Source organism: Camelus bactrianus, chromosome 13 (genome assembly GCF_048773025.1).
Source record: "Camelus bactrianus isolate YW-2024 breed Bactrian camel chromosome 13, ASM4877302v1, whole genome shotgun sequence".
Classification (NCBI taxonomy): Eukaryota; Metazoa; Chordata; class Mammalia; order Artiodactyla; family Camelidae; genus Camelus; species Camelus bactrianus.
This window is the reverse complement of record NC_133551.1, coordinates 12,108,557-12,128,150: the sequence shown is the minus strand read 5'-3', so window position 1 is coordinate 12,128,150 and position 19,594 is coordinate 12,108,557. Positions and strand designations below refer to the sequence as shown.

At 44.1% G+C, this 19,594-nt stretch overlaps 1 protein-coding gene across 1 annotated transcript; it reads left to right on the top strand.

Annotated features, from left to right (window-relative positions):
- The first annotated feature begins 233 nt into the window (after positions 1 to 233).
- LOC105066598 (guanylate-binding protein 7) lies at positions 234 to 19,387 on the top strand. The gene is made up of 11 exons (XM_010951972.3): positions 234 to 888; positions 4,271 to 4,466; positions 7,647 to 7,774; positions 9,762 to 9,871; positions 10,077 to 10,273; positions 11,605 to 11,850; positions 12,777 to 13,057; positions 14,265 to 14,477; positions 16,617 to 16,719; positions 17,046 to 17,239; positions 18,084 to 19,387. The coding sequence occupies exons 2-11, from the start codon at positions 4,277 to 4,279 to the stop codon at positions 18,249 to 18,251; spliced, it is 1,830 nt and encodes a 609-aa protein (XP_010950274.2). The 5' UTR covers positions 234 to 888; positions 4,271 to 4,276; the 3' UTR covers positions 18,252 to 19,387.
- Positions 19,388 to 19,594: the final 207 nt, after the last annotated feature.

The window sequence follows — 19,594 nt, the reverse complement described above, 5'->3', positions numbered from 1 at the left end:
CCTTTCTCTGCTGCAAACCTCAGTGTCTCAGAGTTTTGGCTTACATCTCCTCAGGAAAATGAATCTGGTGCCATAGTGGCAGATGTCAAGCTTATACCTGTTGGGTAAGTACAACAACTTAAACATACACAACAAGGCAGAAGGAATCTCAGTCACCCCCCAACCACCAAATCTGGATCCATCCTAGTCAAACACAAGGGAAAAATAGTATGACAAAATAATAGTGAATATGTCTGGGCTATAAAATCAAGGATTTTATACACATATATACTGCTAATGAAGAAAAATCACTAAGTGAAAAACAAAACATTTTTAACAAAGAAGGAGAAAGGAAATGAGCACATAAAATATTCCTGAAATTATAAAAAAATTAATAAGCTCCTTTCCTCATAAAAGAACCCCTGAGTGACAGACTGTTGAACACTCTTGTCCCACTGTTACTTGACCCACGTTCACAATTGGGTCAAGGACACACCTAAGAAACCCTTGAAAGAGGGACAATGTTGGGTTTGTTCAGCCAGGTGTGAAACCTGTCTTTCCCTGACTTCATCCAAGTTCCTGCCTGCAAAGGGATGTAGGAAGAAAGGAAGGAAAGAAGAGAAAGAGAAAGCGAGAGAGAGAGAAAGCGAGAAAGAAAACAAGAAAGCAAGAAAGAAAGAAAGGAAAGGAAGAAAGGAGAAAGCCTTTGCCCTTCCTAGAAATGGCCTTTTTCTTTCGCTTTCATTTCCCTTAAAGGAAAGTCAACACTGGTTGGAAGGCTTTAACACCCAGCCCACCTTTCATCTTCTAAAGAGAAGAATCCATTTGCAGAGGAGCCAAAGACCAGAGGAGCTTCTCCTGCGCCCAGGGCAGCTGAGAACGTGATCCGCGGTGTATCGCCAGCGCCACGTGAGTTTGTTCCTAAACTTGACCTTCCTTGCACGTTGCCATTGACTAGCAACAAGCATAGGAAGAACTCACCCAGTGCAGTCCCCGCGCTGCAGGCGGGGTTGCTCGGGCGCCAGCTCTGCGGGAGGGAAAGAGGCAGGTCTGGCCCTGGGCAGAGCCGGCTCTGCGGCTCCATGTGGATGCAGGGCGGCTGCCAGGCGTGTCCTGGGTCCAGGGCTGCAGCAAAGAGCTGTGCATGTGAGAAGGAAGGATGTGTCCTGCCTCATCTGAGGAAAGGGGATGGAGGTCCTTTTTAGCACTGATAACCCTTCACCAGCCTCTTCCCAGAGGCGCTGGATGGGGTCCCTCCCAGGTCAGGCCCCTCCCTCATGGCCCTCTTCCCCACCTCAGACAGGTCCTGCCCCTGCCCCTCTGGGCATTGGAGAAGCAGAGAAAAGATGGCCCTTGACATATAGACAGCTTACATCCTGAAAGACTGACCCTGGATTAGTTTTGTGTTAACATTTGTTATTCCAAATACTGCAGAGCTGGATTATGTGCAGTAATTAAATGTGGCTCTCAGTTAAAAGCTATTAAATGTAACTGTAAGTCTAAGCATGTTTGTTTATCGTGGATTATTTGTAATGAGTAGCCCACACATGATCTGCCTCAGGGTAACTTTGTACTTGCTGAAAACACAGGGCATGTGGTAATTTTAACCATCACCCCAGGCAACTCTCAGGAATAATCTTTGCAAAGTGTTGATCATCTTCTGCCATCTAGTAGCACTATTCTACTTATTTAGCTTCAAAATTAAAAGGCTTCTTGGTTTTTGTACCTCAGTATAGTCTGAATTAAAAACAAAACCTTTGTAAACTCATTGACTCTTACACAAAGCTTTATCAATATTCAATGTAAGAAGTGATTTCCACAATTCCTCTTGCTTATTCACCTTAAAAATTAAACAGTTATTCCTGAAGTAAAAATGGGTTTGTTCAAGCATAGCAGTGGAATTGCAATTTGGGACAAGCAAGCTCTAGCAAAATCCATAAGCATATCCAAGAAACAAAGAATAGGAACCTTTTTTTAAAGAAAAATGAGGAAGTTGGGATGCATTGTTTTCAAAAAAAGTCCATTGGAGAAAAATAAGATGATAACTGGTTCTCATTGGCTGAGGTGTCTGGGTGGACAGTTCTTGTAGACCTGCTCCTTTGGGGAACTGGTCTTGATGCCTTTCCTGATGATGATTTTCCCTGGGGGGTCTGTCATTGACAAACATTCCTGTAACTGAGCTCCAGTGGTACCACATGAGAGCGCCCCCTTCTGGCCTCCACTTGAGTGAAATTTCCATTTATTAATTTTCACATAACACATTAGTAAAAGGTCTTTTTAGTCCCCCATCTCTTCTCCCAATCCACTATAGAAAAAAGAGAAATTAAAGATAGGAATTGTGTTAAACAAATTCATGTTTTGTTTCTAAGAAAAGATTGTATATACCTTATGTTTCTTGGCAACTGACAGCTCACAGTATGCACTGACACAGCCTAACACATTGTCTAACTTACTTGCTGTTGAAAGAGTAAATTAATGCAGGAAACGTTTTTTTAAAATTTCTGAGAACCTACATGTTACCAGTTGTGCAGTAGTGAATCAGGCAAGAATTCTTGTTTTCCATATGATATTGATAAAAATTGAGGCTTAAATTGTCAAGTTCCTTTGTCAAGGTCTCAACAGACAGTAAGTGACTTGAACTCTTGGGTTTGAACCCTGGCAATCAGACTGCAGACCCGCTCTCCATCAGAATTGTCCCTCTCAGCTGTTACAGACAGGCCTCCCAGGCCTGCTCATCATCCTCATGGCATGAGATGTCCCACTTGCTTGCACCCAGGGAGGGAACTGCCACTGCCTCAGGACACAGCCAATCCTCCGCCTTCATTCAGAAGTGACCCACCCTGCCTTCGGCATTCTGAATACTCAATTTTGAAACACTACTTATTCAGGGTTTACTAGGTACCAGCATGATTTTTAGGAGCAGAATGAACATTCTGATGTATTTATTCCCCTAGTGACCCTAATGAACCATATATACATTTAGTGCTGCCATTTTACAGAAGGAAACTCTGAGGCCCAGAGAAATGAATCTTTCTGGTGGTCACACAGCTACTGGAGTACAAGCAGGTGTGACTGTTGCATCGTATTGTCTCTAAGAAACTAAAGGGACAGTCAGAGCTCTCTGACTGCTCACTCTGGGTATCATGAAACACCTGATCATCGTGCTGGAAACATTTAAGTAGAATCTGGCCCAGATGTAACACTCTGACAGCTCTATGCAGATGCCCCTGTTGCTTGCCTCTCTCCCACATCAGCCTTAATAATCAAAAATGTGCTGTCATTTCAGTTAGTAAGTTAATGATTGCATGCACGACTTTGTGTAGGTAGCACAAAGCTCTGTCCTGTTGTGTTTGAGGGAGAGCTGGGTGTTTCATCTATCCTTCTTTCTCTCACAGTCACACCTCCTCCAGCCCATTCCTGCTCCCAGCGATCCACTGCATCTCTCCTCACCAAGGTCCCTGATCATATTCCTTTTCCCTTTATGGCTCAGGCCTTTGCTGACTACCCTCTATGTAAACTCTACTTCCCACACATTCTGTCCCATGCCTTATTTGTTTTCTTCAGAGCGTTTACCATCATTTAATAGACACTTAGTGTTTTGCTCCTCCACTTTCTATAGTATCTGCCTTCTCTCTTAGGTTGAGCTCCAGGAGGCAGGGATTTGCATCCATTTTGTTCACTGTTTGATACAAAGCACCTAGAACAGTGTCCAGCACATGGTAGTTTCTCCATAAATATATATCCAGTTACTGAGTGACCAAATCATTCTGGAACTCCTGAAATCTTCTCTGGTCACTCCTCAGCTCCTTCAAGCCCCTTTCTGCCTCTAATTACCCAAAAAGTGATAGTGTTCTCAAGTTTCCATCGGGAGAAGGGTATAGCTTAAGTGGTAGAGTGCAGGCTTAGCATGTCAGAGGTCCTGGGTACAATCCCCAATACCTCCTACAACAATTAAATAAGTAAACCTGATTACCTATACCCATCAGATAATATTATAAGAAAACCTCAGAGACATGTCAGGTCTCCATCATCAATGGCTTGTTTTCTCATCCTATTCACTGTGTGCGTCATGTTGGCAAGGTTGTTCTAGGGTTCATTTGAGTATAACTAATAGAGCGCTCATAAGCTACCTGTATCCGGCCTTGGCACAGTAGACTAGTAGTTATTATTGAAAACATACAAAACATAGAAAATTGATATAAGTTCCACAAGCAAAAAGCTCACGTGCATGTGACTTGTGTGACCATGAGAGGTGAGCTGTTTTCTACTGAGTTGTTGCTCTGGGTTACAGCTTCCCATGGCATCTGGACCCAGCATGATGAACCCTGTCTGTCTGGTGGAAAGACAGAACAGCCAGATGACAGTAAATCCGGATGCACTGAAGATTCTCAACCAGATATCTCAGCCTGTGGTGGTGGTGGCCTTTGTAGGCCCATATCGGACGGGAAAGTCCTACTTGATGAACCGCCTGTTGGGACAGAACCATGGTGAGTGCTGCTCAGGGCTGCTCAGGGCCATGTGCTTGGAAGCAGGGATAATGCAGGTGCTGAGCATTCTGCTCCAGGGTCCATCTCAGGAAGAGCCTAACCCCTCCCACTGAAGGGGACTTCAAACTCTCACCACCAAATTTATAAACTCATACCCATTTCTTTATGAAATTTACTCTTTTGTCCATTAACAGAGAATTCCCACACATGTCAAACTACCCACCTCCTTAGTCCTGATCCCATCCACTGCCATCTGCTCAGGGGGCTCACTTGCATTCAGTATTCTCTTCTTTTCTCCTTCATCACTTTTGTCCTAAACCACAGGGGCATTTCAAGCAGCACAGAAATACTATTCAATATGTACTTTTTTTTTTTTTAAAAGGAATGGAATGAAGAACGGACAGCAAAATCCCTGGATCCCAAATCTCAGTGGGGCTACTACCCCTTTTTATGGCTTTATTTCATGGGAAAACTTTCATAAATTATACTTTCTCTTTCTCTACATAGTATTTTCTAATATATGAACTAGAACACATGCAGAAGAGGGCATAAATATATGTCTATTATATATATAAAATAAAGTCGATAAAGCAAAGGGATTATCTATTGAGTCACTGCTCAGTTCAAGAAAAAAACATCACCAACCCACAGAAGCCCATGTCACTTGCATCAAACCCTAACTACAGCTAAGCAACATTTTGATTTTTGTGCTGTATTCTTTCAGGCTTCCTGTGTAAACATGAGTTTACAATCTATGTATATGTTTCTGAAATGTAGCTTGGACATGGTATAGGAAGTTGCATGCTGGTATAAATTAGGATCTTGCTTCATACTCTCGCTAAGTTGTTTACAAAGTCGATCTAGTTCATCATATGTGTCTATAATTATTTTCACTGATTGAAGAGCATGCAGTTGGCAGAGGGCACCGCGGTGTACTCACCCACTAGTGCTGATGGACATTTGTATCACGTGCAGCTCTGCTGCTTCATGAATGGTGCTGTTGTGAGAGTCCTTGTGTCTGTATCCTGGTGCCCATGTGCACAGCTTCTTTGTGTGATGTGCCCAGATGTGGACTTGCTGAGTCAAGGAGCCTTTCTGTCTTCAGCCTTTCTAGATGGTATTGAACAAACTTTTAAGCTTCCTATTCAATGTGTATACTTATTAGAAGTAATTTAGAATTCTTCACATCCTCATGAAATTGGTAAAAACACTTTTAAGTTTTGCTGATGTGGTGTGTGTGTAGTCGCATGCTTTTTGCCTCAATACAATTAAATTTGAGCACCTACTCACACAGTTATTTGTGATTTACATTTCCTATCTCAAGAAGTTGGGGTTTTTCCTACCAAGTTGCCTACTTGTTTCTTCTTCATCTGTAGGACCATCTGCCTACATCCTGCTGAGCATTTCTGTCTGAAAGAAACATTCACCATTTCCTTCCAAATGTCCTCTTCTGTGGCTCAGAGGCTCACAGGATTAGGGGATAGGACATCAGTTCACTAAACTCAAAGGATCTCAGGAATGTTTCATTGTCTCTCTCAGACTCTATGTCTATTTCTTTCTCTCTCTCTAGTTTTTTCCATTCTTCTCTCCTTCTTGCTTTGCAATCTCTCATTGGTTTCAAACAAAACTCACAGTCCTCGTCTTTCTTTTAGAGGAACTCTTGACCACGAATCAAGGAGTTTTCCTTCCTAGGCTGAACATAATTGTCTTCTTCTTTTTTTTTCTTTTGAGGGATTCAAGATTTGAGAACTCTAAGAAAAATATACCAGTCAAGGACTTTCAACAATGTTCTTTTTTATTCTATTTGAGATAATATCAGGCAATAAGGGAGTGATTTCCCTTATGAAGGATATCCCAACACAAGTTATGTTTTAAAACACCTGAACTGTGACCTACCACACCAGTCATATCACAGGAAGAGCAACACACACACACACACACACACACACACATTTGTGCCCAATCAAAGAGGTTGAGCAGAAGCAGGTCACAACTCTCTCCTTGTGATGACTTCTGTCTGGTCCTTACCTGTCTTACTGAGAGTGATGAGCACCAGGTACACCTTGTCTTTTCTCCTGGGGAAGGTCAAGTTGCTCTGCATTGATCAACAAGCAGTCAAGTACGATTATGATGTAGAATAGTGCGTATCATCTCAGGTGTTATTGCCCCTCCATGCAGAACACACCATGTATGGAAACTAAAGGGCCTGAGCCATGCTGAACCACGCTCCCCTCAGTGTGTCATCACATCCATTTCTGTTTTCAGGTGAAGGCGTCGTTGGTAGATGACAGATGCTATAAATCTTGGACAAGATATATTACCAGCAGCATGTCAGGCATACACTTCACATATCTCCCTGTGGGTTTAAGGCTTTGCTAAATAGATGAAAAATTCTGACAGGTCTTTTATGCTTTCCCTTCTATTATATCCTGAGTCAATGAACAAATAACTCATCACTTTAGAGGACGAGACAAAAAGGAGGAAAATCCAGAAATAAAGGGGAAGACAAAGAATCTAGCAAAGCTGACATATCAGTCCAGGTGCTGGAAGGGCACCGATGATCCACTTAAAGGGTAACTGTGGATGCTCAGTGGCAGGAAAGCTACAGGAGCACCAGCAAGGGAGAGTGAACTAGTGAAGAAGGTGGAGGCACCCAGGGAGTGGCCAGAGCAACAGCCAGGCAGCCATTGTAACTCCTGCAGCCTGAGGGGAGAGGCAGTGAGTGGAACCAGAATGTGCCAAAGACCAGAGCTACTGGGCAGAGCTAAATTAAAGGATATGTGACCAAGAGAGAGGAGCAGAGGCCTTGGGTCACTGTGGGTCACCTGGGTGGAAGAAAATCCAGGCACCTGCTGCTAATCAAAACTGGTTCATCTCCATCAGAAAGTGGAGGAAGGCAGCTCTTCGGTGTCAGATAAAAATAGAAGGGTTAATAGAGTTTAAATTAATCTCAGAATGTGGCAGTTTGAGCCATTAATGGTAGGAGGTGAACAAGTGACAGGAAGTGTTTCTTGAGGTGGTTCTGAAGAGGTACATAAGTTGGATTTGCTGTTCTTGCTGAAATGGAGGAACCTCCCTTTCAGAAAGGCTCCCACGTGCAGACAAGGATAGCCAAGGTAAGCTGTGCTCAGCCCGGACCTTCTGCTGTCACTGCGCACTGTTTCTTCTCTTCCTTTGCAGGTTTCTCTCTGGGATCTACGGTGAGGGCTGAAACGAAGGGCATCTGGATGTGGTGTGTGCCCCACCCCTCCAAGGAGAGCCACACCCTGGTCCTTCTGGACACCGAGGGCCTGGGTGACGTGGACAAGGTAGTGAGGAAAATCTTTGCTTTTGATAGTCAACTTATATTTTAACTATTTTAGTTTTAAGTTTTGGAGGGAGGTGATTGTTTTTTTTTTTTTTTCCTTTGAATACAGGTACTAGTGATCTTGACCCAGGCCCCCCTGCATGCTAAGCACATACTCTACCACTGAGCTCTACAATGCCCTTCCACTTACATTATATTTTCCCTTCTCAATTTAAATTTAATGACATAATACTATATTGCAAACCCAATGTTGAATAATGAGGCTAAATTCTCATCCCTTGAATCTATTTTTTAATAAATTAAATACTTTGAGTATTATTGAGAGATCTTACTTTTTACACTGGGGTGAAAGAGACAAGTTAGCAAAGACTTACTGGGCATCAGAATTCCAGGGCTTGTGTTCAGTGCCACAGACATCGCCGTGAGTGAGGTCTGGGCCCAGGGCCTCGTTGGGGAGATAAGAAATATACAGAGTTATCAGGACAGGGAACCATGGGTACCGAAAGTGAGAACCTACCCCTGCAGCTCAGGTTTGGGTACACAGCCTGCTGGAAGGTGTAACCCATGCGAACATGGAAATCTAAAAGTTAAGATGTGTGCAGTTAAAGGGTTTAGAGGCAGAAATCTGGAAAATAGGGTTTCAGTGAAACACGCTATTTCAATTATCTCCAGAAAAGTTTCAGCCACATCAAGGGCATTCGTGAAAATTTTACTCCAAGCATTTGGGCTGTGAGGAGAGATTCATCAATGACGTCTATAAACAGTGTGCTCGGCCCCCCAAAAGCACTTCACATGGGGTAATTGTAGAAGTTCTGGTTTTACAGTCCTGCTTGCAGTCATCTTTTCCCCTTTATATAAGTCTGAGTCTATGTCAAATTTAGTGGCCGTGAACCTTTAGCTTTCATTACTGCAGAAAAGAGCTGTGATATGAATTCAGACATTCTGAATTTAAACATTCAGGTTGAAATATTCAACAATCACCTCGGTGTCAGCCAAAAATGATCTACAGTACCAAATAGTCCATAGTTTGCATAACCCTCTTCTTCTTACCTTATTGCATTTGTCAAGGAACCAGAACATAGCAAATTGTAACCTGATAGCAGACGAACACCTGCTGCCCTCACTACATGTCGTGATAGGATCTGACTCCCTTCCAAGGCCACTCAGGACTTGCTCTCATCTCGTTTTCAGCCTCACCATCTCCTAGCACCGCCATGAGCACCATTTCAGACAAATAAATTAGCCCTGTGATTCCTCTGTGGGATTGCAGTTCCTGGCAGTACTGATTCACTTCTCCCATTCCTTCAATCTGCACTAGCCCTTTCTCTTCACAAACCCACATCCCTTCAGTTCTTTGAAGCCCAGTTATTTTCAGCTGAATGCCATCACCTCTCTGACAAACATAACGACTTCTGGCTCTCAATTCAGAGTACTTTTTTTTTGGTCTTTATTTTATTTTATTTTTTTCATTCCACCTTTGTCCTTCACATGAGAACATGTGGATCCACTCCAGGCAGTTTATCATCTTGGATACATTTATATGTTCGCACATGTTATTGGCACCTCTAGAAAGCCATGTCACTGGTGCTAGGGACTGTCCTTTGGAGCTTTATAGCCACACAAGCAAATGCATTATCTGGTGTTTTCTAGACACACAATGAACAGCTGATGAGTTTAGGTAAGTGGCATTTGTGACCCTAATGCAGCCCATAATCAAGAGAAATTTGCAAAAGCATCATTGCCCCCTTATTGCTTAGATTCTATGTGCCAGGCAGTGTATTAAACACGTGACACACATTTACGATGTCATTCCGTTCTGCTAAAAGATAATGCGACTGAGGCCCTGAGAGGGGAACACGTCATCATGGCAAAGGTTTGGGTTTAGCATTGTTTTAAAGTTTATTTTCCTTGCTGTCCTGTTGAGTTACGGTACAGCTGACAGAAAATGACCAAGCGATTGAGAGAATGGGGACCCCACTGCTTTCTAGGGTGACTCCAAGATCGACTCGTGGACCTTCACACTGGCCGTGCTTCTGAGCAGCTGCTTTGTCTACAACAGCATGAGCACCATCAACCACCAGGCCCTGGAGCAGCTGCAGTATCCTTCCCAGACTGAAAGCCCTGGGTCCAGTTCACTGAGTCGGAGGGAATGGATGCTGAGCCTGCTTCTCCTTTCCCATGACTCCGTTCTCATGGCTTAGAAGGGGGAATGGGGCAGAGAGGAATGCTGATAAAACTTGCTTTGGGGGGCGATCTGGAAATTGTGTTGCGGGGCACCTCTCATTCCTTAGCTAAGATCCCAGCTACGTGACCGAACTCACTAATCTGATCAGGACAAAATCCCCGTGCATCTCTGATGATGGAGAGGACTCAGTTGATTTTGTGAGTTTCTTTCCAGACTTCGTGTGGGCTGTGCGAGATTTCATGCTGGAGCTGGAGTTTGATGGACACCCCATTACTGAAGATGAGTACCTGGAGAATGCCTTGAGGTTGATTCCAGGTATCAGAGCCTGGCCAGGCTGCTGGGGGGGTCAGGAGGTCATGGGGTCTGCAGAGCCCTGCCACCCAGCATGTGACCTCAGTCTTTATTTGAGATTGGACTTGTGCTGGGTGAATAACAAGTGTCATGGCTCCAGTCATTATTCTTGTGGAAAAACCCCACTGGTCAGAGTTTAAGTTCACAGAGGAAATTTAGAATCCAGTATTAGACCAAATGATTTCAGGAAACTTCATGCCATGAAAAACTGAGGCTCACACATTTATGTTCCACATGAACTGCTTCTCCTTTTCTGAGCAAAATAGCTCATCAATTCAGAAATTGGTAAACACAAGAACTAATCTTTGAAATACTCTTCTCCCTGTACGTTGTACTTCCCCATATAGCCACGCCCCTCATACACAGGCTGTTTGTACACTGAAAATTTCATAAACAGCATAGCCATATTCTTCCAGGAAGACTGTCCAATGCCTCGTTTCATCTCTCTCATAACAACACACTTCATTCTAGACCTTGCCCGACACATGATATAATAAATTAATTTCTCAACTTACATTTAACAGAGAGGATAATGGTGGCACCCAAAAGCAATATGCATTTGGTGTATTTAATCATTTATTCATCCTTTCAATAAACATTTATTGAACTGCTGTCATATGCCCAGAGATGCTCTGTATAATACTGTCACGTCCAATATAAAAGAATGCAGAGGACTGCTGATGTCTAAGCTTCACGTAAGCTAGTCTCACCATGAGAGGGTGTACACTGAAGCCATTTCCAAATATATTTACACCATGTGTATTTTTTGACTCTGATCTTATAAAGCTGTTCATTTACTGTCCTGAGTATTATCTGCTCTCCACATGTGATCTTCCCAGCAAGGTCATATATATCCTGACCATGGCGTTACTTAACCGCCCACATTTCCTGTCTGTTTTAGGGTCTGTCATGTCAGATATACATTTCTGACAAGTTTTGTATTAATGTATCTTTGTAGAAAAGTCTAATAACGAGTTGATCTGCTGCACATCATGCAAGAACTGAGGAAAATAATCATAAGATTTTTCATTTGGAACAGATCCTCTCCTTCTTGTTCAGAAGCACTTCCTACACTCTTAGCTCTGTACCAAAAACAAGACAAAAGAAAATTAAAAACAGGGAGGGAGGTTTCCATGCCCAGGGTAGAGAAGCATAAGTTCAATTTGCATGATTCAATAAAAGGAGATTTACAGGCAGGGGAGCCACAGGGATGCAAAGCTCCCTGGAAAGGAAAGTCCTCACCCCCTGACCTGAAGTCTGTTTCTTCAGTGTTTATTCTTTCTCCACTTCTGCAGGCAAGGATCCCCAAGTCCAACATTCCAACATGCCCAGAGAGAAGATCAGGAGTTTCTTTCCAAAACGGAAGTGCTTTGTCTTTGACCGGCCTGTCACCTCCAGAAAACTATTAGTCCATATGGAGGATGTGCCAGATGACCAACTGGATGAGAGTTTTCAGATGCAGTGCAAAGATTTCTGTTCCTATATCTTCACCCATGCAAAATCCAAGACCCTAGGAGAGGGGGTCACGGTCACTGGGGGAGGTGAGTCTTTCATTGCAGCCTCTCCCTCTGTGGGTCAGGGTGTGTGATGGAGCTGTGAGCGCACTCTGGGTTTGTCAGCAATTGTGTTTCCTTCTGTATGTAATGTGGGAAAGTAGATGTTCATGCCACACAGTGAAATGCATGTTTCTTCACTAAAATTTTCCTGTATCAATGTTGTTGAAGCCTGTCAACCCTCATAATACTATTACACTAACAGTATAAGGACAGGCACCTGTTAAGTTAGGAAAAATGCACATTGATGAGACGTCTGATGGGATAAGTGTTGGAAGTGAAGATACACAAGATGTTCTGTGAGTTTGCATGAATGAGGAAACAAATACCAGGTCATGAACCATGTAGACTCACTGAGTGAGAGACAAATGCATACTCAGTCTCACGTCCCATGCTGGCTTCATGCATTTGCCCCCTGGGCAGTCACACGGGGCCCTTTTCTGAGATGGGCCCTTCTTGGTTTAGTATTTCTGCAACTGTCTTGAAAATCTTGATGACAGTTTTACATGGGGACCACACTTTGAATACAAATAGTGCCCACAAAGTGTGTACCTTACTTATGTGTGTAATTAGTTCTGTTTATTCTACTACACTGGGAAAGGATGTTCTTGGAGACCCTTGAATATTTTGTTCGAGGTCTTTCACCTAATATTATAATGTGATGCATTTGAGAATCATAAGATGGAGTGAGTAGGAGACACAGTGATGTTATTATAAAGAAGAGGATTCATGGAAGAAAGAGAAGGAGGAGACAAGGCTGAAGACAAGATGAAGATGAGAAGAAAGTGAAAGAAAAATAAATTCAGTCAAAGCCTAGTGATTTTTAGAATGCAGATCTCTAAAGCTAAAAAAAACACAAACAAACAAACCTGTAAGAACTGTCTCTGCTGCCCTAAATATCCTGTGTCCATCAGGGCTGGGGACGCTGGCGGTGGCCTATGTGGACACCATCAACAGTGGGGCAGTTCCTTGTTTGGAGAACGCAGTGATGACTCTGGCGGAGCGTGAGAACTCAGCGGCTGTGGAGAAGGCATCCGCACACTACAGCGAGCAGATGGCCCAGCGCGTGACCCTCCCCACGGACACGCTGCAGGGGCTGCTGGAGATGCACGCAGCCTGCGAGAGGGAAGCCATCGCAGTCTTCATGGAGCACTCCTTCAAGGATGACAAGCGGGAGTTCCAGAAGAAACTTGTGGTAACGTATCTTAGAAGATCTCCTTCTTCTGGAATGATCCCAGACTCCCTCTTTTGTCCCCATGGCTCGTGTGCTATTCATCATAAAATGAGTTTTGATTCTTCTGACTGACAAGCCTCTGTGGGCTACAGTTCATCCTTTTTGTAAAAGATGGGCTTTTATTTCAGACTGTGAAACATGAATTACCCTCTGCTTAGCAGTGTAAACCAACACACATTTATTGGCTTCCGTTCCTTCAGGTCAACTCCCAGCCCAGGGCACGTGGGTGGTCTTCTCAGTGCACTGTGGCTGGAGATGAGTGATTGGTCCTCACATGGAGGCTCTGTGGAACAGCCCTCCGTCTTTGATGCAGCCATGGTGCATTGCATCCGTGTCTTTTTTCTGATCTCTCTGACTTCCTCTTCTGCTACCAACAAGGGAAAACACCTTTGAAAGGGCCTGTGATTAGGTAATGTCCACTCGGGTAATCTCCATTTCATAGAGTCAGCCTGTGCCGTGTAACATAATTTAAACACGGGATGAGTGTTCATTGTATTCACAAGTCTCGGGACTCTGCAGAGTGTGGACACCAGTGGGGACAATACTTGGAGATCACAATTCTCCTTGCCATAGTCACCTTTACGGAAAGTTTGACTTTTGACCATCCTACAAGTTACAATTATCTTAGTTCACATAGAGCAAAGCCAGCTCAATTGTAATTTATCACTATCTGCAAAAAAAGCCTGTTCCTATATTTTCACACACACAAATCCTCAGTGAAAAAATAATCCATGAAGAGTTCAGAACTCTGGTTAGTGTGTGGTTAATTCATTAATAGGCAAGTGACTTGCTAAGTATATATTTTAATCCATAGCTCCCAAGTTTGCAGAAGAAACTCTACTTCAACTCATAAACAAAATTTCATTTGTGTTGTGGGTGAATGGCTGGCTGTTAGTCCTACTACTGTTAAGGGAATCATGGACATCACACCTGCCAAACCCATCATTTCACAGGTGTGGAGTCTGATCCCACAGGGGTTCAGAGACTTCCCACAAGCCACACAGAGAGCTGGTCAGAACTGGGGATAGAACTAGTCTCCTGACTCCATGTTTATTACTCTACATCTCCTGCACCCTGATGCTGTCAGACTGCTTCTTCCAAAGGACCACGGTTGGTCTTTCTCTCTAATAGCTTCTTTCTATTGGATTTCCCCACATTTCCCTGGCAGGTCAACATCAAAAAAAAGAAGGAAGAATTCTTGGTGCAGAATGAAGAGGTCTCTGTCAAATACTGTCAGGCTGAGCTTCAGAAGCTTTCAGAGCTCTTGATGGAAGGTTTTAAGAAAGGAACTTTCTTTGCTCCTGGAGGACACAAGCTCTACTTAGAAACAATGGACAAGCTGGAACAGGGCTATATGCTGGTGCCCGGGAAAGGGGTCAAGGTGAGGAGTAATGGGGTGGGAAAAGAACAGCAGATTGGAGTCAGAGGTTCTGTTCTGATTCATGTGGTTTCCATGTCCTGCCTTGTGCAGAGGCCACTATCTGGTGCTTTGGACCAGGTCACCAGGAGGCTGACTGTGGAGCCCTGGGGGCCTTTAGTGTAGGTTTGCTGGTGAGGGAAGTAAGACTCCAGAAGACCCTGGGATGTTGGCCACCCACTGGTGGGGGAGGCCAGGTCCCAGGGCTAGTGCCAGCCAACCCAGAGGGCAAAGCCAGGTCCCAGATGTGGCTGCAGGACCCAATGGTCCCAGAGCATGCGTTGGGCCACTGTTGGTTAGATCCCGTTCCTGACACATTTTGTTGCTGAGTCTGGGTTGTCCTGAAGCTTGTGTTGCCCTGCTCGTTGGGCAGAGCCTGAGCCTAGGTGTTCTGGCAGAATCGGGCCTGCTGGTGGGGGGCTGGGTTTGCAGGGTAAAGGACTGAGGCTTTGTTGTGGCTGGTGTCTTCCCACTAATGGGTGGAGCTGGGCCCATGGTCTCTGGCTGGAGGGCAGTGCCCTGGGTGCTTCAGGTGAAGTCCTGTACGCTGGTGTGAGGGGCTTGGTCAGGATCCCGTGTGGAGGTGGCTCTGGGCTCAGGAGGTCCTAAGGTAGCCTGTCTGCTGATGGGTGGGGCTGTGTCCATGCTGAGCTAGGTGCTTGCCCTCAGGCATCCCAGCACTGTCACCTGCAGACCATTGGGTCAGGGTGGTGCTGGATCTTGGGGCTAAAATGCTGGAGAGAAAATTCCAAAATGGTGATTGCCAGCAAGATGTCCACAAGGTAGAAGGAGCTCCCCAAAGGGGGCCACCAGTGTCCCTGCCCCTGGGTGAGCTGCAGGTGCCCTATGCCTCTCTGGGACACTCTCCAGAATCTGAAAGTAGATCTGATCCTGGCTCCCCAAATTACCGCTTCTGCCCTGGGTCCTGGGTCCTAGGCCCTGGGTCCCAGTCCCTGGGTCCCGGATCCCTGGTCCAGGCCCGTTTGAGGTTCTGTGTGTGCCCTTTAAGGGTAGAGTCTTGGGGGAAGGATACAGCTCAAGGGGAAGAGGACAGAGCTCAAGCGGTGGAGCACATGCTTAGCCTTCACAAGTTCCTGAGTTCGATCCCCAGTACCTCCTTGAAAGCTAAATAAATAAGTAAACCCAGTGACACCCCTCAAAAATAAATAAATAAGTGAAGCATTTTAAAAAACCTGTTACCAATCAAAACAAAAGCAATATAGAGGCAAACAAAAGAGAGCAGTCCTTATTTCCATCATCCTTCTGGGATTCCTGGAAGAGAGCCCCACTGGCCGTCCCTCTGTGATTCTCCTTGGGCTAGACCTCTTATTGGGGATCCCAGTTGAGGTTTAGACCCCTCGCTCCTCTGGGAGAAAGTCTGCAGGTCTCATTATTCTCCCAGTTGTGAATAATCCATCCGGGGGAAGGGATTTGTCTACATTGAAGCTCCACACCTCTTACCTACATCCTTATGGTTCCTTCTTTGTGCTTTCAGTTGTACGAGATATTTTCTGATAGGTTCTGGTCTTTTTCGTGGATGGTTGTTTTGCAAATAGTTGTGTTTTGGTTGACCTGTGAGAGGAGGTGATCTCAGGTTCTTTCTGCTTTGCTGAGTTGCCTAGACAATCAATGTAGGAATCAGAACAATGATGTTGGTACCACTGTCATCCTCATTATCAAATTGAGAAAATGATGCATGAAAATGTAATCTGCCTGCGATCACATCGCCCTCAAGTGGTAGAGCTGGTGGGGCAGCTGCATGTACTCAGCAGCTGTTCAGAGCTCAGAATAAGGCTCAGGAAAGCTTCCTGGAATAGGAGACAGAATGTACAAGTTGAAGTTAAAAAAATGGAATTATAATAAAGAAAGATTAGATGAGCATTATTCAGAAGGGAAACGATGGGCAGGTGCTGCGGTTGCAGGCAATGGAGGATGGTTGTTTGTAGAGCTGCACATGATCCTGACATCTGTGACACTGTGGGATCCTTTGAAATATGAAGATTTCACGGGGTCTGATCTGTAGTTTTACTGAAATAAAATTTCCCCTGTAATAGACTAGATCTTGGCTGCCTGACAAATCCTTGCTTCTTGCTGCTTCCTCAGGCAAATGAGGTCCTTCACAGCTTCCTGCAGTCCCAAGCAGAAATGGAGGAAGCCATCCTGAAAGCAGACAAATCCCTCACTGATTGGGAGAATGCCATGGCAGGTACGGGGCAGGGATGAGCCCACAGATGGGAAGGTGTTTCCTGTGATGCTCTTTGGTGTGACAGCAAACACATCCTAACACCAGGGACTTCTTTTCCTTCTGTGGGAGCTCTCTGATATGACTGAAGGCAACTCCGGGAGGTTGGGTTGCATGTAGGTCTGATCAGTGCCTTTCCATCCCATGCTGAAGCGTGTCTTCCTGATGTTGATAGAAGTCGTGTTCAGATTCCCTCCTGCCATTTTAAAGTCACTTTAGTGGCTGAGCTCAGGAGGGTACAGTTCTGCATAACTGATATTTCTTCCCTCTTGAAAATTGCTATGAAACAGTTGAACGTGCCCAGAAGGAGGCCGCTGAGAGGGAACAAGAATTGCTAAAGGAGAAACTGAATGAGCAACAGCAAAAACTGGAGATGCAGGAGCGAAGCATGAAGGAGAATCTAGCTCAGCTGGAAGAGAAGATGGATAGGGAGAGAGAAGACCTTCTGAGACAGCAGGACCGTTTGCTGGAGCACATGCTGAAGGTAGGCCTTGAGGGGCCTGGGTGGCACCTGATGGATGACACCCCAGCTCCTTTGGAAGAAAGGAGCATAAATTCTACCTAAAGTCAAATCCCAGAGGGAAATCCATTGTAACATCTAAGAGATGTGGGAAAAGGAGGAGGCTTATGTCTGTAAGACTCAGCACTTCCTGTAGTCTTAGGGTTCACAGGGTCCAAATTAAATTACCTGGGATCCTAGGCTGCTATTTGTGGTGACTATAGGATCTCACTTGCCCCCAAGTGAACAGGACTTCGGTCCTTTAGTTCTTAGGGCTTTTAGTACAACCATCAGAGGCGTGAAATAGACCTGCCCCTGAAAGTACCAGATTGTGCCTTGTAGAAAGTACTGGAGGCTGAAAGCTCTAAAATTTGCAACCTTTGGTTCCAGATCCACCTGACTCATGTTATACACCTTGAGTCAATGCATTCTTTGTCCCAAACTGGACTTCGGTGGCCAGTGTTCCAAAGAGAGTTAGCAGTTGCCATTATCTGTGACATATGTGTGGTCATCTTACCTCAGGGCAATAGGAAGTAACTGCAATTCACCTACATTCCCTCCCGAAGTGCATTCTTAGGCCTGGAGCACATGAGTGAGACAGTTCTCAGGCCTGACATGGGCCCATCTCTCCCACCCAGTGACATGGTGTTGAGGGATCGTGGGAAGCTGTAAACCCTGCCCAGGTCCAAATGTTTGCAAATATTGGCCAAACATCAGAAAATATCTCAGGGACAGCAAAACAGACACACGTGCTTAGCCGACACAGCTGTTAGACACACAACGCTGATGCCTGGTGTTTTCAAATGGGTGTTTTCTCTCCTTTTCACAGATGCAAAGAGAACTACTTAGAGATGGATTTAAAAAGAAAGCTAAGGCATTAACTACTCAAATAAATAAACTAAAAGAAAACATTCAAAGAACCAGAAACAAGTCAATAGTGGCCCATGTTGCGGCGAGCTCTACATTACTTACCTTGTTCCTGGTCATTAAAATGTAGCTGGTTTGGGGCTGAAAATGCTAAGTGAGACTTCTAAAAGGCCTTAGAATTCCTCTTAAGTATATTTTGGAAGATTTCTTATGTTTGAATAGAGTAACAGTTTAGCTCATTTAAAATATATGTGTCATGGTACTTTCGTTCAAGGAAAATTTAAAAATAAAAAATGATTACCAAAGAGATACTGAAGTTATTACCAGGGCTTGATGTCAAAAAGAACAAAAAATGGATTGAATTAGTTAATTTGAAGAGATGTAAAAGAAGCTGGAAGACAATGATGAGTTATAGAAAACCTTTAAGAAAAGCAAAACAACAAACAGTAAGAGGACGTACATTCGCCGTCGGTGATACCAGCACAGAGGTCACCTCTTTAAACTATAACAAGCCCTTATGACTCAGTGAGGAGAGAGCAACAAACACATTTTTTAAAATCAGCAAAAATATGTGAAGAGAATAAAAGTATTTAATTTCACTGACTCTCTGTGCAGAAGAGATGAAAAAGATTATACTGTACAGCACAGGTAAACAGATACATGACCTTGTGGTACCTCACAGCGAAAACAAATGTAACCATGAATATATGTATGCCGTGTATAACTGAGAAATTGTGCTCTAAACTGGAATTTGACACAAAATGCAAAATGATTATAACTCAATAAAAAGAATGTTAAAAAAACCCTTCACTCACTCTAAAATATGCACAAAGTAAAATTACCGAGTACGTGTGTCAGCTCTCAGATGGGCCAGAAATTCGTGGTTTGCCATGACACTGGCGGGCAAGGGTTCCAGGAATCCAGTGGTGTTTGATCTCCACCAGGGAGAATGCCAACAGTGCCAATGTACATCCAAATTTTAAATTCAAATACTGTTGTTCCAGCAAGACAGCATTTGGGAATTCATTTTATAGATTTTTTGACCCAAATTGAAAATGGCATATGTAGTAGTCTGTTTGTTGCAAGACTGTTGAAATTCCACAAGACTAGAAACAACTTTCAAGTGTTGTCACATACTGGGGAGGTCAGTCCCCAGACACATGTACAAAGGACTACTCTGCACTCACTGAAATGAAAGAGGAGCTTGATTTGTGCTAACATGGGGAATATCCAAGGTGTATCTTTCATAAGTAGAGAAAATAAATATGCAGGAAGCGTGTGTAATTGTAGTACTGACTTTGTAAAAAAATAAATATATGCACATGTTTTCATGAATCTCCAGAAACTACAAGAGAACCTGGTACCCATGAGCTGAAGTCTCCTGGGTTGTTGGCTAATGTGGTCCCTAAACACCAACCCCAAATTCATAAAGATGATGATTTCAAAAGGAAATTACACTTCAAAGTCAACTGA